At 36.8% G+C, this 14,711-nt stretch overlaps 1 protein-coding gene across 1 annotated transcript in view; it reads right to left on the bottom strand.

Moving 5' to 3' along the window:
* The window catches only part of chn2 (chimerin 2), a 75,380-nt gene that overhangs the window by 14,037 nt on the left and 46,632 nt on the right, over window positions 1–14,711 (bottom strand). Inside the window, exon 7 of the mRNA XM_049480483.1 lies at window positions 1,294–1,380. Coding sequence (XP_049336440.1) covers window positions 1,294–1,380 — 87 coding nt within the window. The remainder of the gene's footprint in view (window positions 1–1,293; window positions 1,381–14,711) is intronic.

Below are 14,711 nucleotides of genomic sequence, written 5' to 3'. Positions count from 1 at the left end.
GAGAGCAGTGCAGAGATATTTCTCAGATGTGCTTTGAGTTCAGCATTTTAGAGTGTCTAAATAAACTTAGTAAAGCTGGTTACTAAAGTAATTTAGTCACTTACCACTCATGCCAGCTAATACGAGAATTGTTATAGTTTTATATGAGCTGGAATTAGGGATGTGCCATATCACATCATATGAGATAATATCGCCAACATTTTTAAATATTGTGAACAATATTATACCCCGAAATACTGTCATATCATTGACCCCTAATTATTACATCAGGTTACTACTTTTTTGCTGTTTTTAGTAAAAGAAAAAAAATATTTATTTTACTTTAATCCTGGATATATGGAAATATATGGAGTGCATTATTAGTATTATGACATTTTGGATCATTAACTTCTGTTACAAATCTAATCAGATTCTTGTATTTTTAATATCTCAGTTAGGGGTGTGCCATATCCTATCGTATGCAGTAGTGTATTTTCTGGAAATAATTTTTGAGCTTAAGTGTTTTGTCATTATCGCCAAGAATATCGTTATCGCGAAAAGACCATGAAATATCGTGATATTATTTTAGGGCCATATCACCCACCCCTAGCTGGAATCTTGTGAAGAGTATACTGTAGTGTAGAAGGTACAATAGGCAGTATAGGGCAGTATAGGGGAGTATATGGTAATAATGTAGGGTAGGATATGGAAAACATGGGTGATGGGAAAACATTTGGCAAAGAAGTGTAACAACAGTGCTTTTAACACTTATGGATTGATATATTCTTGTTTAATCTAAAAAATGTTTCCCATCACTTTTTTTTTTACAATTTGGCTTTAGCAATCTACTCAGTTGTCCACCTTATCTTAGTATTAAAAATACTTATAAGAGATCTTTTGAGATACGTGTCATTTTATGGGACATTTTGTGCACATTTTCTAATTTTGCTAAAACCTGATGGGTGAAAAAACAAGATTATGTCCTCTCTCCTATGTGTTGAAGCTTTCAAGAGCACAAAGTGGGTGAATCTATACTGTATATCCATACCGTTATATAGGACCATCAACAGGCCTTGTTATTGTGGACGCTACTCAGCTTAGAGATCGATCTTTACTCATCAATATCAGTGTTAATTGAATAAAAGCTCTGTCAATTAGATCCATCCTATACATTATGCTTTACTGATGCTGCCTACATGCACTGCAGTATAATATGATATGTTAATTTTTAACGTTTACTGGACTTACAAAATTGAGAAAATCTGGAATTTTAAAGCAAGAGATATTAAATGCCGTTGATTAGTCATCACTCACCTTAAAGTTGTGGACTTTCTCATAGTTGCACAGTTTCTCAGACCCGTCTTTCAGCGCACTGCGTCTGCCCACTGGAGAGGTGGAGATCTGTGGACAAGTCAAGAGCTTTAGTGGCTTCCAGAGCAGAGTGCCCTTAGCCCCCAGCCTCACTCCCAGAGCCAACGCCAGCAGCTCCTGCCGCTTACGATCCTGTCGCTTGCTTCTAAGAGGAGCCAGCTCACCCCCCGCGGGCACCGAGACACCTCCGGTGTCCCGAAGAGCCTGCATGTCCTCTGGGGGGTGAAGAAGAGGTGAAGGTGAAGGAGGAGAGACGCTGACAGCAGCAGGCGCTCAGCAGGGAGACGGTTGCTGTGGCTGTGTTGCTTCTTCACTGACCAGTGGGGGCAAGACTGGGACTGAGTAGGGTGGGCTGCCTCATTCTCCACGAGAAGAGGTGGGTGGTGTGTGTGGAGGGAGAGGGAGGGGGGGTGTTGATGGGAAGGGGCTGCCTGAGGGCTGGAGTGTGCCTCACACAATAGGACTCTTTCAACACGGCCAAAGAAGGGTAGAGGCAGAGGGAGGGGACAACCAGAGGATGGTGTAGGACAACAGTCTATAAGCATTTTGAAAAATTACATTTCATTATGTATAATAAAATGTATTAAGTATGGCAAAATATAAACAGCAACAAAAAATGGAACCAGTTTTTTGGACCTGGAAATAGAAAAGCAAACATCCCTCCTACACAGAAAGGAAATACATTATAAATAAAAATAATAATGATAAAAATATAATAGAATAGATACTTTATTGATCCCAGAGGGAAATTCTGGTATCCATAAAGCATCCACCCATCCATCCATCTTTCTTTCTTATTAGTGGCATCCATCAATTAAAAAAAATATAATCACATTAATTAAAACAATATTCTCTGATTAATTAGGATTAATCACACGTAAATTGCTAGTTATTTTTTGTATTTCTAAAAATTCAAAAATAAATATAAAAAAATGACAACCTGTCTAGAGCAAGAGAGAGGTGTAAGATAGTAAAAGTTAGTTATAAGGTTTAATCCATATTTTAGCATAAATAAATATATATTTCGCTTATTAACTAAAACTGCAGCAATGCAGAACTTGCACTAATAATAAAACTGCTAATATGTCACAGGGCTCTATGTTGTAAAATAAAAAATAAGTGTCTCTAATAACTGTGTAGTTACATATGAAATACCACTGCAATAACTGTGTAACTATTGGAGAAGTACGCATTGGTTGTACAGGTGATGTAATTATATGTGTATTAAGTTTATCACATGTAATAGTGTGTGAGGAATACGTTTTTCCTTCAATAGCTCTTGTTTGGTATGTAATTATGGCTATGACTGTTTCTAATACTAAAAAATATTACAATTATTCTGCTCTGTCTAACTGACACTAATGCACAATACTACATATACTGTATAACCTGTACAACTGTAATGAATCTGTAACAATGTGTACTTTACTAATAGTTACACTGTTATTACATGCATTGTTAATGTGCAACTACACAGTTATTAGAGACACTTACTATAAAGTGAGAGCAAAAATGAACACATAAATACATTAAAGAATACTGTATGCATGTAAAATGCTTTTTAACATATTTTTCTTTTATGTATTGGCTTTTACACATATTACACACACACACATTTGACCCACAAACACGAAATTAGCGAGACAATAGCGCTTATGTTAGCTTAGTTAGTTATAGTAATATATAGTTACATTCGACTATATACTATAGCATTTAGTAAGCAAGACCTCATTCCCATATCTCAACCTTAATAGAACCATAATATAACCTTTTTTTGAACCTTTAATCATATATTGTTCAATAAATTGATAAGCTAAGAAAAAATAATATCTAAAAAAGCCAAATGCTAAAAAATCTGTACAAATATTGTAGACAATGTGTTTGCGTAGGATATGAGAGTGAGGACAGGGAGGGGTGTGGAGGGGGGGGTTGTCTGCCGTTTGGTATGGCTGAGTGGCTCTCAAAGGCAGGATCAATGAAGTCCAGACTTTCTGTACAGGACGAGGCTCGCGTCTGTTATGGTAGAACACTGCCAGTCACACACTTCCACTCCAGTTCCCTCAGAAAAGACCCACAAAAACAGTCATTTTCTCCAATAAATCATGTACTACAACCATCCGTATACATATTTTATAGATCATTAAAATCATTTAATACTGTATTCTGTGCAATCCTCTTTCCCACCCTCACTTTACATTCTACTCATCAGCATTTACCCACACATCCTCAATCCAAACATCCCGCTTAGGACCGGGCCAGATTAAAACTTTAATCTTACCTCAGAGTGTAATACTCTAGTGCTTAAAACCCCAGCCCAGCTTAGTGAGGGGCTTTACTGGGGGGTCCATGGCCCACACCCTGCAGGGGGTAGTTGCCAAGGCCAGCAGCAGTGTTTGAACCCCTGCCTAAACATCCCAAACAACAATAAAAGCCTCACAGTGCATAAAAAAAGACTTCTGTAGTAAAAGATGTAATAAAAACTAATGAAAATTATTGGGTTCAGCTTGGTGTAAGGTTTACGTACTACATTACTGATCATTAATCAACAATGATACTACTAATAATTTGACTTTAGTTGGACGTGTATTTATACATTCAATGAGAAAAATATTGAACAAAATTTAATGCTTGTACATTTTGGGCTAAACGACAAATTGTATCACAATATATTTAAATAAAATTCTAATATATATATGAATTCCAAAAATGCTCACAACAGATGTATGTACCTACAAAGCAGTGTTACAGTACCAAGACCGGTATCAAGACCATAAATCAGCAGTCTCAGTATCGTCTCAGACTCAACCACGTTTGGAATTGGTCTTGTCTCTGCCTCTGGGAGAGTTGTAACCTTTATTAGAACCATATATTGAACCAGTAATCAGCGTTATCGACAGCTTAAGGGTTTCGTTCAGGGGTTATATGTAGAAAAGATCATGCAATGATTTCTATGCATAATGAACAGAAGTAAAAACAACTAATCAAGAAGTAAGATTATTATTAATACTACTACTACTAATAATAATAATAAATGATTGACAAAATGTGTTTGGACTGTGGTAAGGAATGGGACAGCGCTATCCAGCGATGCTTTTTTAATAAATATATAAGTAAATTCCAAGCACTAAATTTAATTAATTCAACTCATATTAGGACTGCAGGATGGAAATAGCAGAAATGTGTATGTGGCAAGCGGGCATGGAATTAAAACAAGCGGTTTTTGGTGGAAGTCTTGCACAGACCTAAACATCAAAGTCTACTATCTGGTGACGTCAACAACATGCAGCAGATTTTAAACAGGCAAGGTTTTTGGGACACAGCCATCTTTGTTGCCTACAGCACTATACTCATTTGGAAAAAATGAAGAAAAGGTTTATCTCCAGAGTCAGACTGAGAACACAGAGCTGATCCAGGTATCTGTCAGATTAGAATGACAGCGGTATTAGTAATATTAGTAACAGAGCCCCAGATAAATATTGTAACTATAAAAAAAAATCTGGTCTCAGTCTTATTCTCAGTCTTTGCAACTTGCTTGGTCTCGGTCTTGACTTGGACTTAAGTACAAAAAGTCTTGTTTTTGAATCTGACTCGATTTGTGCCAGTCGTAGTCTTGACTCGAGTACTGGACTTGAGTACTGAGAGTACTCAGGCTTGGCTCTAGCGGTCTTATTGTGATATTGTGATACAGTGATATAGTCCAGCTCTATTTGTACTCTTTCACACAATTATCAAATCATCCATTTATGTGGCAGCAATGAAATCATAAAATTACATTAGATATGGATCTGCAGCTTCAGGTAATGTCATAAGAATGTTTCCTAGAATTTCCCTCTAGGATCAATAAAGTATTTGTCTATCAGTCTGTCTGTCTGTCTGTCTGTCTGTCAAAATCTCAGTGATTCTGAGCATAGCATGATTGTTAATTTCTATATAAGCATTTCTATAGTTATTGCCCTTCTCTGTTTTTAGTCCTTCGTACTCAGAGTGGTACAATAAAGGCTAAAACCATCCATGTAGCAGAACTGCAGACAGAAACACCTTGTGATGATAGAGGTCAACGGAGAATGGCCAGATTGGTTCAATGTGACAGAAAAGCTTCATCAAGTCAAATAACCACTTTGTATATCTGTGATGAGCAGAAAAGCATTTTAGAATGCAATAAATGTCCAACATTAAAGTGTGGTCAGTTGAAGACTGGAAAAAACATGGCCTCTTCCTTCTTCTGAGACACACAGATGGTAGGATCTGAATTGGGTGCCAATAGCTTGTATCCACGTACCCAACCTGTCCTGTGTCAACAGTCCAGGCTGGTTGTCGTGGTATAATGGATGTAATGGTTTGGAGAAAATGTTCTTTTTTTTTTTTTTTTTTTTTTTACCAATCAATCATGTTTAATTGGCAAATCATATCTATGTGTTGCTGCTGACAATGCACATTCTTCCATCAGCATAATTTATCTGTCTGCTAATAACTACTTCCAGCATCATAATTATGCAAGTTTTATTTTAACACAACAAGATTTAGTTTACTTTCCTTACATTTCCATTGATTAGATCACCAAGAAATATTGCAAATTAGCAAATACAGCAAGTAAAAACAATTTTTAAATGTTCATGTTTTACTTATATTAAAATAACAGTGACAGTGGTACAAAAAACTGCATTATTAAAGGAGATGAGTAGATTAAAATGCAGAAAGAGCTGCTTTTCCACATTGGCATTAAAAGGTTAAGAGCATAAATCTAAGGTTAAAGCATAGTGGATTTCACGCATAGCAGTGTTTGCTGAGCAGGACACTGAGATTAAATGCCTGTGTGATTTTACTGCTGCTGACCTTTACGGTCCTGCAAGGCCGGACTGCAGCCTGGGGGGCAGAGCAGAACAGGTGACACCACCTACAGTGAGCACAGCGAAGCTCTACATCAGTAGAGCAGCACTGCAGGCCATCAGGGTAAGTAGGGCTGATGGAGAATGTGATGCATTTTGACCACAATGCAGCCATAAATAGAGAATTCATTATAAAAACTGGAGTGGAGGGAGGCTTATAGATGGAACAGACATATAAGCATTGGTCTTTTAATTGGGATATTGTAAGCTTTAATCCTGGCAATGCCACATGCCACCCATGGCAGAGAGTCACTAATTTAATAGCTAGCCTTTCCTGCAAATGTAATAGGAGAAATAGAAGCAGTGTCAAATTTAAGTGCAGATCTTGAAAATAGTAAAACCAAAAAAAAAAAATGCTCTTAATGTGTAGGCAATAGACGGGATTCCTTTCTCAGGGGGTCCTGGGGTACTTTTCTCTTTTATGGTGGGTTTGCTGTGATTTTATTCCCGCCCAGGAACGATCATGTACGTGTTTTTCTTAGACATCCTCTGAGAAAATTACAGGCTAAATTACCTACTCTTTTGCGCTGAACTCCGTGGTCCTCCAGTAATTTTAGTGCCATCTGGATCCACATCTCTGGGTTTTATCACCTCGCGTTTAATAAAATAGCTATTTGTCCACTGCCACACACCGAAATTACATGGAGGAGGAGCTACTTTACACAATGTCATGTGACCGAGAAACCCAAAAAACTCACTGGTCCTTCTGTTTTTTCCAGACTATAGTTTGGACACACTTTCTCATTAAATGTTTTTCTTTTATTCTTCTTTTTATTTCTTTTTTTTTCAACATTTTTGATTAATAATTAATACGCAAATAAAATTATGTAGTAAACAAAAAAAGTGTTTGTCCTCCACATTAATCCCCTGATCGAAACCTAATAAACTGAGATGGTGATTTGGGATGAGCTGGAGCTTCACAGCTTGAACGAAAAACAGCAACTATTGTTCTGCACCTCCAGGAACTCATTCAAAACACTGAGAAAGATATTCCAGGTGACTCTTCCTCATAATGACTCTGAGATTAAAATACCAAGAGTGTGCACATCTGTCCTCTAAATCTAAAATCTAAAAACATATATAGAATAATTATGTATGTGTTCCTATATAGCTTTAATTTTTTTGGTAATAAATTTACAATGTAAAAATATCACAACAAGAAAGAAAACACACTGAATGAGAAGAGATGTGTCCAAACATTTGACCGGTACTGTATATATAATACAGAACATTTAGCCAAAGAAGTGGAAGAGAGGACACCACACATATAAGCCTCTCCTCCATCTTGGATTTTCATGTATCTTATGCCTGTGCCCTCCCATTTTTGTTTCTATTGGTTTACGTACCCTTCACAGATTGTGCAAGAGATTTTTTAATTTAAACAAAGAAAACAAAACAAGAAACCATATAAACACAATAAACAGACTGAGAATAAACTAAGAAACAAAGACTAAACTGAAATGGGAAACCAAGGTATCCATGACTGATGTAAAGACATACGAGAATCGACAATGGATACTGAAACAAAGGAGCCTAAATACACATGGAGGGAACAGGAAACAAGCAACACCCTGGGACAGGTAACGGGGGGAGGGGGGGGTGGGGTGGGGGGGGGGCGGGAGGAGTTACACTAAAGGTGGAGACATGGGAGGAGACAAGAAGTAAACACTGGACCATGTGTTGGGAAGCACATGGCAGGGAAAACAAGGCAGGAGGGCAGGAAAAAACACAGACAGACAGGAGAGACACAGAACAGGACCAGAACATGACAGGGCCTTTATGTCACAATTTGTTGCAGAAAAATGTAATTGGTTTAAACTATGGCAGCAGAATGTATGTTTTTTATCATTGTCATTGTAGAATTGGATGAATCACTTTCTGTCTTGTGATTTTTAAGATTTCAGTACACAATTACAGAAAAACAAAATATCAGAGTGTTATTTTTCCACTTATATCGTACAGCCCTAGTTAAAAAGTTTTAATGCTCAATTTAGCATGTTTTTCTGCATACAGGCACATTTCTACTCCAACACAGCTGACACAGCATCCTCAATAAATACACTGGGGGACTGTGTTTCTGATGCTTCTCAGTCTCTAGTGTGCAGACACTCTAATCTCTCCCCTGTGCTCCTGCAGCTAATTTAGATTATTTTCCTTTTTTTCTTGTTCTATTGTTTAATGGCCTGCCTTAATTTCATGTAATAGGTTTTAAAGTCCAATCTATTATAGAAAGTGTTTCTGCACTGCAAACAATGCAAATAAGGTTCAGTTTAATCCAAACCAAGACCACTTCTTTTAGTCTGACTAAATTTCGGTTGTTTGGTTTGGACATTATTGGACATAATTTTTTATTTTGGTTTAGTTTTAGATTATGGTAATAATACAAGTGACGTGGAAACAGTAACCAAAAGCATGTCACCAAAATCACAACATGCTGTACTAATAGTAATTTAAATAGTAATAACTTGTGATGCATGTAAGTAGCCCTTATTATAAAACATACATTTAAACATTGGAACTTTTTGGCATTTCACGGCACTGAATTATGTTGTTTGAGATAAATAAATATATTTGTGTAATAAATAAAGTCGTCAGGCTGCTCTGATGAGTGTCAATTCTCCAGAAACCAAACCATTTCCACACAATTGACCCATGTGCGTATTTTTGGACAGCTACTTTGTGTATTCAATAAACAAGGTATATAGAAATTACATTGCTGCCATTTCTCTACCCTCATATTATTATTATTTATATCATGTCTATTTATCTTTGTTATCAATTTGATTTTTTATTTAATATTTTATTCTTAATTTATTTTAATTTATTTTATTTTCTATCTACATAAAAATAGATTTTTGGGTGGAATCAATACTATGTGTCAGCCAGGAAACCATGATCAATTAAAAGCAAAATTCTTAATAAAAAGGATAAAGATCTCTATATAGTCATATTATCCTGGACTATAATGCCACAAATTTAAAAGTTTAATCCTACAAATCATTTCAGTCTATACTAGAACACTCTTCCAGAATTCTAGGACTTGCGTGAAATCCACAGTTTCTCCAACATAATTCATATGTATTGCTGTATTTTGATATAATATAAGGGGTTTTCAAATATTGCATTTTTATTTTTTGATATCTTTAATGAAATATTTTTTAATATATTATATTATTGATATATTGCTCATCCCTCTGGAAGGGGAAAGAGGAAGTCCATTAATGGGCAGGAGCCTCAGTCATAAGGACTCTTTAGTTGGCCACTGTTTTAATAGGAACAATATCCATTGATACATCTGTATTTTAAGATGTTAAAATAGACATCATTAAATAAGATTTAAAACTGTATATTCAGAGAGCATGCTGAAGCGTGTTCCTCAGCTGTTCCTCAGGTGACCAAGAATGTCAGCTCAGGACAGAGCAGGTCTGAATGCTCGAGCCCTACAATGAGGGGGAGTATTTACTGCCATGGTTTAGAGTGTGTGTGTGTGTGTGTGTGTGTGTGTGTGTGTAACAGAGGGAACAAGAGCAAGACTTGCACTTTTTGTCCTGAGGCAGATGGCTTCTTGTCTGTTAAAGAAGGCCAAGAGAAGAAATAGCACAACAGAGACAGACAAAGCGGCCTGGTCTCTTTTCAGAGCGCGCTCTATTCTCCTTAGTCACGACAGCTGAACACACACAAAAAGAAGGCACTATGGCATTAAATAAAACTGCACAAGCGTTCCTGTGTTGATGCATAAAGAACACAAGCTAGCACATCCTGCTGTACACAAACAGAGTACAGTATAATGTAAGTTAAATATTATGAATGCTTTTATATTATGTAAAAACACTGAATGAAACTAAAAGGCATGTGCAGTCAATGCCTCTTTGTAGAAAGTCTATGGTGGTCTATAACTAATAAAAATGTTCATTGAAGATGCCACAGATCAGGAAGAAAAATAGAAGGATTTGACCTTAAACTTGTGCTTATAAGTTATAGTGTTAAACAAAACAAGAGCAACAGAAAATCTGTTCTTTAACAAGATTAAACTAGAGGGTTTTTGATTCAGACATTCCATTGACAGACATGCCACAGTGTCCCGTCTCCCATTTAAGGATTAGTTTATAAGAGAAAAATACATTTCCTCAAAAGAAAGAGAAAAGAAAAAAAAATTAGAAGAACAGCAGCAGGACTGAATTAAAGCATTGCGTGTTTTGGAAAAACAAACATTGCAGCAAAAGACCAAACTATTCCTCCAGTCCATCAGTCCAATTCTTTTAAAGAGAAGCTGTGCTGCAATACAAACTGTGACCCAGAGTTTACTTCAGTTTATCATCTGCCAAGATGCTTTATGTGAATTTGACAGGCAGTACACACACACACACACACAGAGGCACAACCACAGTATGTGATTGAGTGAGAAGTTCTGAGAACGGGTGGGTGGACAGGTAGAGTGAGTTAATGAGAATTCATGGGGAAGGGCAGCATGTAAAGAGCATCACACCCTACTAATGTACCAGTATTAATGTTAGTCTAAAGCTGTAGCAATCCAGTGATTGACAGCAATTTGTTCATTCTTCCTGCAGGGTTACATATATTCACTTCCATCAGTATGTACAGTCGAGTAAAAAAACAGGAAACCCCATTTAAATCTTTTAAAATATTTAAACACACAGACATTTGATCTTTATGTGGCCAGTATTGAGAGACGGACGAAATACATACGCTACCCAAATTTCTGCAAAACTCAAATGTCAATTATGTCAATGATTACAGGTAAGGCCTGATTAGACGACCCCCACTGCCTTATAAAATGGCTCTTAGAAGCAACTTTTGGGTAGTGTACCTCTTGGTGAGAAATTGTTAACTACATATCATGCTTCTACAATATATTTTGTCCAGTTGACAACATTTGATTTGCTGATTTTGTGGCCAGATCCACAAAACTATGAGAGGCCCTCAGAAAGATAGCTGTATTTGAGATGTACAGCTCTGGAAAAAAATAAGAGACCTCTTCTGGAAGTACACAAAGTATCCCAAATGTACTTTTATTTGTAATGCATTTTGGCAAAGAGTTCAATGCTCTTTTAGTACTTTATTTGTATAACTTGGAAAGGGTTGTTCTTATATTTCATTCAGTGTCTAAATCAGTTTCTCTGATTTTGCTATTAATAGGTATATATAGGCACCCAGACGGAAGAGTCAGAATGAAATGCTATTTGGAAGGCAAATAAAAGCAACCAGAAACAATAAATGATTTAAAATATACTGTACATGACTGATGTGGGCAATTTTAATTGAGCTACACTTTCAGGGGTAGTGTGTAGAGCATGTACAGACACCTTGGCATGAAGTTGTAGAGATTTCTAATGGTGTCCTGCAATTCATCATCCCATGCACATTTTGCAGTAAGGTTAATAGCATGTCAAATAGTATTTCCAGACATTTTCAATCAGGAATAGGACTGGCTATGCAGCCGGCCATAGCATAGCATCTGGGTCTTCAAGGCAAGCTCTTGAGAATACAGCAGCAGCAGCATGGGGATGAGCATTGTCACGCTGGAATAGGACAATGAGTTGTTAATTCACAAAAGGATGGCCCACTGGTTGCAGGACACATGCGTTACACACTACTTCTGTATGAATATCTCAATGAATATTGACCATATCAGTCTAAATCTTTAATCATTTACTGTTCCTTGTAACCTTTATCTTGTTTCCGAATGGCAATCTGCAATCTGACACTTCCTTCTGAGGGAAACTATTTTTTGATGATGACAAGTTTATTATGACATGTTGGTTTATAGTTCTTTCTTCTAAAGAAATCTGGTTCTGAAGAAAAAACTGTTTTATTAGTACTGTAATAACCTGTATATCACAGAACAATAAAAATATCACAATGTCTTTTTGACATTGACATACATCATATATCATCCAGCCATAGCCCTAGTATGAATAATGGTCTAAGTTTACTAAATGTATCCTGAATCTTTAATCATAATACTTATGTTAGTACCACTCTCTTTCTGTTTAGGCCTCTTCATCGAGAGGATAATGAAGAGCGAAGCAGAAATGTTTTATTCATCAGGCTGAAGGAAACGTTCTGAAGCCGAGATCAAAGTGTTCGGGAACATCAACCCTACAGATTCCAGCATCAGCCCGCAGAAACCGAGAGAGAAGGAATTTTATTTGCATTTCTCGTAGCCTAGAGGATGAAATGAAGCTGTCTCATATTACTGCACACCAGATTTGAGTAAGCAGCAACATTGTTACATAATAACAATGTGTTGTTTTTTCCTTGTTAGGACAAAGACCTGAAGCTCTCAGACAGACAGTTCAATAACTAACTCACAGTAAATGCAAATTCATAATCCCTTCATTATTCCTGCAGCTTAATTTAGTGTGCTTATATTTAATGCCATGTATATTGCTGATGAAGTCCTCTAGAGGATGCTGGGTTTTATTTTTGGTGTGTGGGGTTCTGGAGTGGTTGACCACTGATAGAAATGCCTTAATGGTACGCTCAGAGTTATGGATGTACTTTCTTTAGCTCTAAACAAAGAATGTAGCTTTTATTTCAGCGTAGTCAGCAGGGCTGTCCAATATTATTCCTACTATTATATTTATATATTTATTGCTCCTTCTCTGTCTTCAATTCTGTGACAAATAAAAAATGCAGCATACAAACCAACTGGTCACCCCTAGAACAGTATTTAATGAAACGTAAAGTGTAATCATCTACTTATACTGCATTATTATTTACAGAACTAGGAATCCTACTTTTACAGCTCTGGAAAACAAAAATAAGAGACCACCTAAAATTATGAGTTTCTTTGATTTTACCAAATTGATACACCAGGAGTGGCATAAAGTTATCCAAAAGCAGTGTGTAAGACTGGTGGAGGAGAACATGCAAAGATGCATGAAAACTGTGATAAAAAAACAGGGTTATTCCACCAAATATTGATTTCTGAACTTTTAAAACTTGATCTATGAATATGAACTTGTTTGTTTTTGCATTATTTGAGGTCTGAAAGCTCTGCATCCTTTTTGTTATTTCAGCCATTTCTCATTTTCTGCAAATAAACGCTCTAAATGACACTAGTTTTATTTGGAATTTGGGAGAAATGTTGTCTGTAGTTTATAGAATAAAACCACAATGTTCATTTTACTCACACATATATATAAATAGCAAAATCAGAGAAACTGATACAGAAACTGAAGTGGTCTCTTTTTTTTGTACTGTATATTCTCCATCACTCTGTCAGTTTGGTCAGGTTTCGCCCCCTTGTGGCAGCTAGCAGAAAATAGGGAAAATAATTGGTTTAAAAAAAAAAATAACGCTGTAATTGCAATCTGCAGAGCCACCAGCTCCCCAAGCATCACACAGTTCATTAGCAATTCCAAATTCAGCATCAGCAGAAAATAACTTCCAAATATGATTATCTGAGAACACTAATTCACACAGCTAATCACAGCACTGCTTTTATCAAGGGAGGCCCGTGCAAGGACGCCCGCTCACGCTGAGGATAGCTAACATTACTTTATAATTTAATTAAAAAATAATTAATAACTCACTGCCAGCATATCACCTAGGGTCATTTCACTTGGAGTGTATCAGATTAAAATGCACACAATAGACCGTGCAAGCCTGACGGGCGGAGTGGGCTCAGACTCATCTGTCAGAGAATCAGACACTGTGTCTGAGAGATGAGAGACTGAATCGGATGGAGTGTATGAGGGATGAGAAAGGCAACGGCACATTTGCCACCATTATCTTCCATCAGAGCCACTCAGGCGAACAGGAGCGCTGCACTCCTGGGACACTCCATCACACTCCGTCACGGAAGTGTCCAAACACTCAGATCCATTTCTTTTTTACATTTGTCTTTTGTTTCTGGAGGACAAACATTTGTTATAGCGGTTATAGTCGTGATGACTAGAATAAAACTTCATTCGTCACAATCATCTTCGAGCAGACTGGAAAAATAACAAAGTGAATGTTTGCATCCGTGATGTCGTCTCCATTCAACTGTGTGAATATTTAATGATGAATGGACTCAGACTAGGGCTGGAGCGACCCATTAAAGTCATCAACATAGTCACATCAATCAACATCATCAATGACACTAATACATAATACAAAATAGACATTTTTGGTTTCTCTTTAATAGAATAGACAGGAAAAGGAATCACAGCATACATCTTCTTTTACAGTTTCTACAATTGTTGTGCTTTTTCAAGGATCACTTGACAAAGGAATAGGCCTATCTATCTGAAAAGGTTTGAAGCACCTAGCCAGCACTCTGCTGAGTGAAGTTTCAGGGCTATAAAAACCAAATCTCTTGCTTTCTCTCAGCAGTGTATATCCTATTAAGGTCTATAGCAGACACCAGGAAAAAGGCTTTGTTTGTTACTTTGTTGAAAAATTTCCTTAGCTTAGTTTAGCTTAGCTTGTACAGACTTAAGACTAGAATCAGAAAGATGAATCAAG

Source organism: Astyanax mexicanus, chromosome 6 (genome assembly GCF_023375975.1).
Source record: "Astyanax mexicanus isolate ESR-SI-001 chromosome 6, AstMex3_surface, whole genome shotgun sequence".
Classification (NCBI taxonomy): Eukaryota; Metazoa; Chordata; class Actinopteri; order Characiformes; family Acestrorhamphidae; genus Astyanax; species Astyanax mexicanus.
The sequence above is the reverse complement of the archived record's forward strand: the minus strand, read 5'-3'. Positions and strand labels throughout refer to the sequence as shown.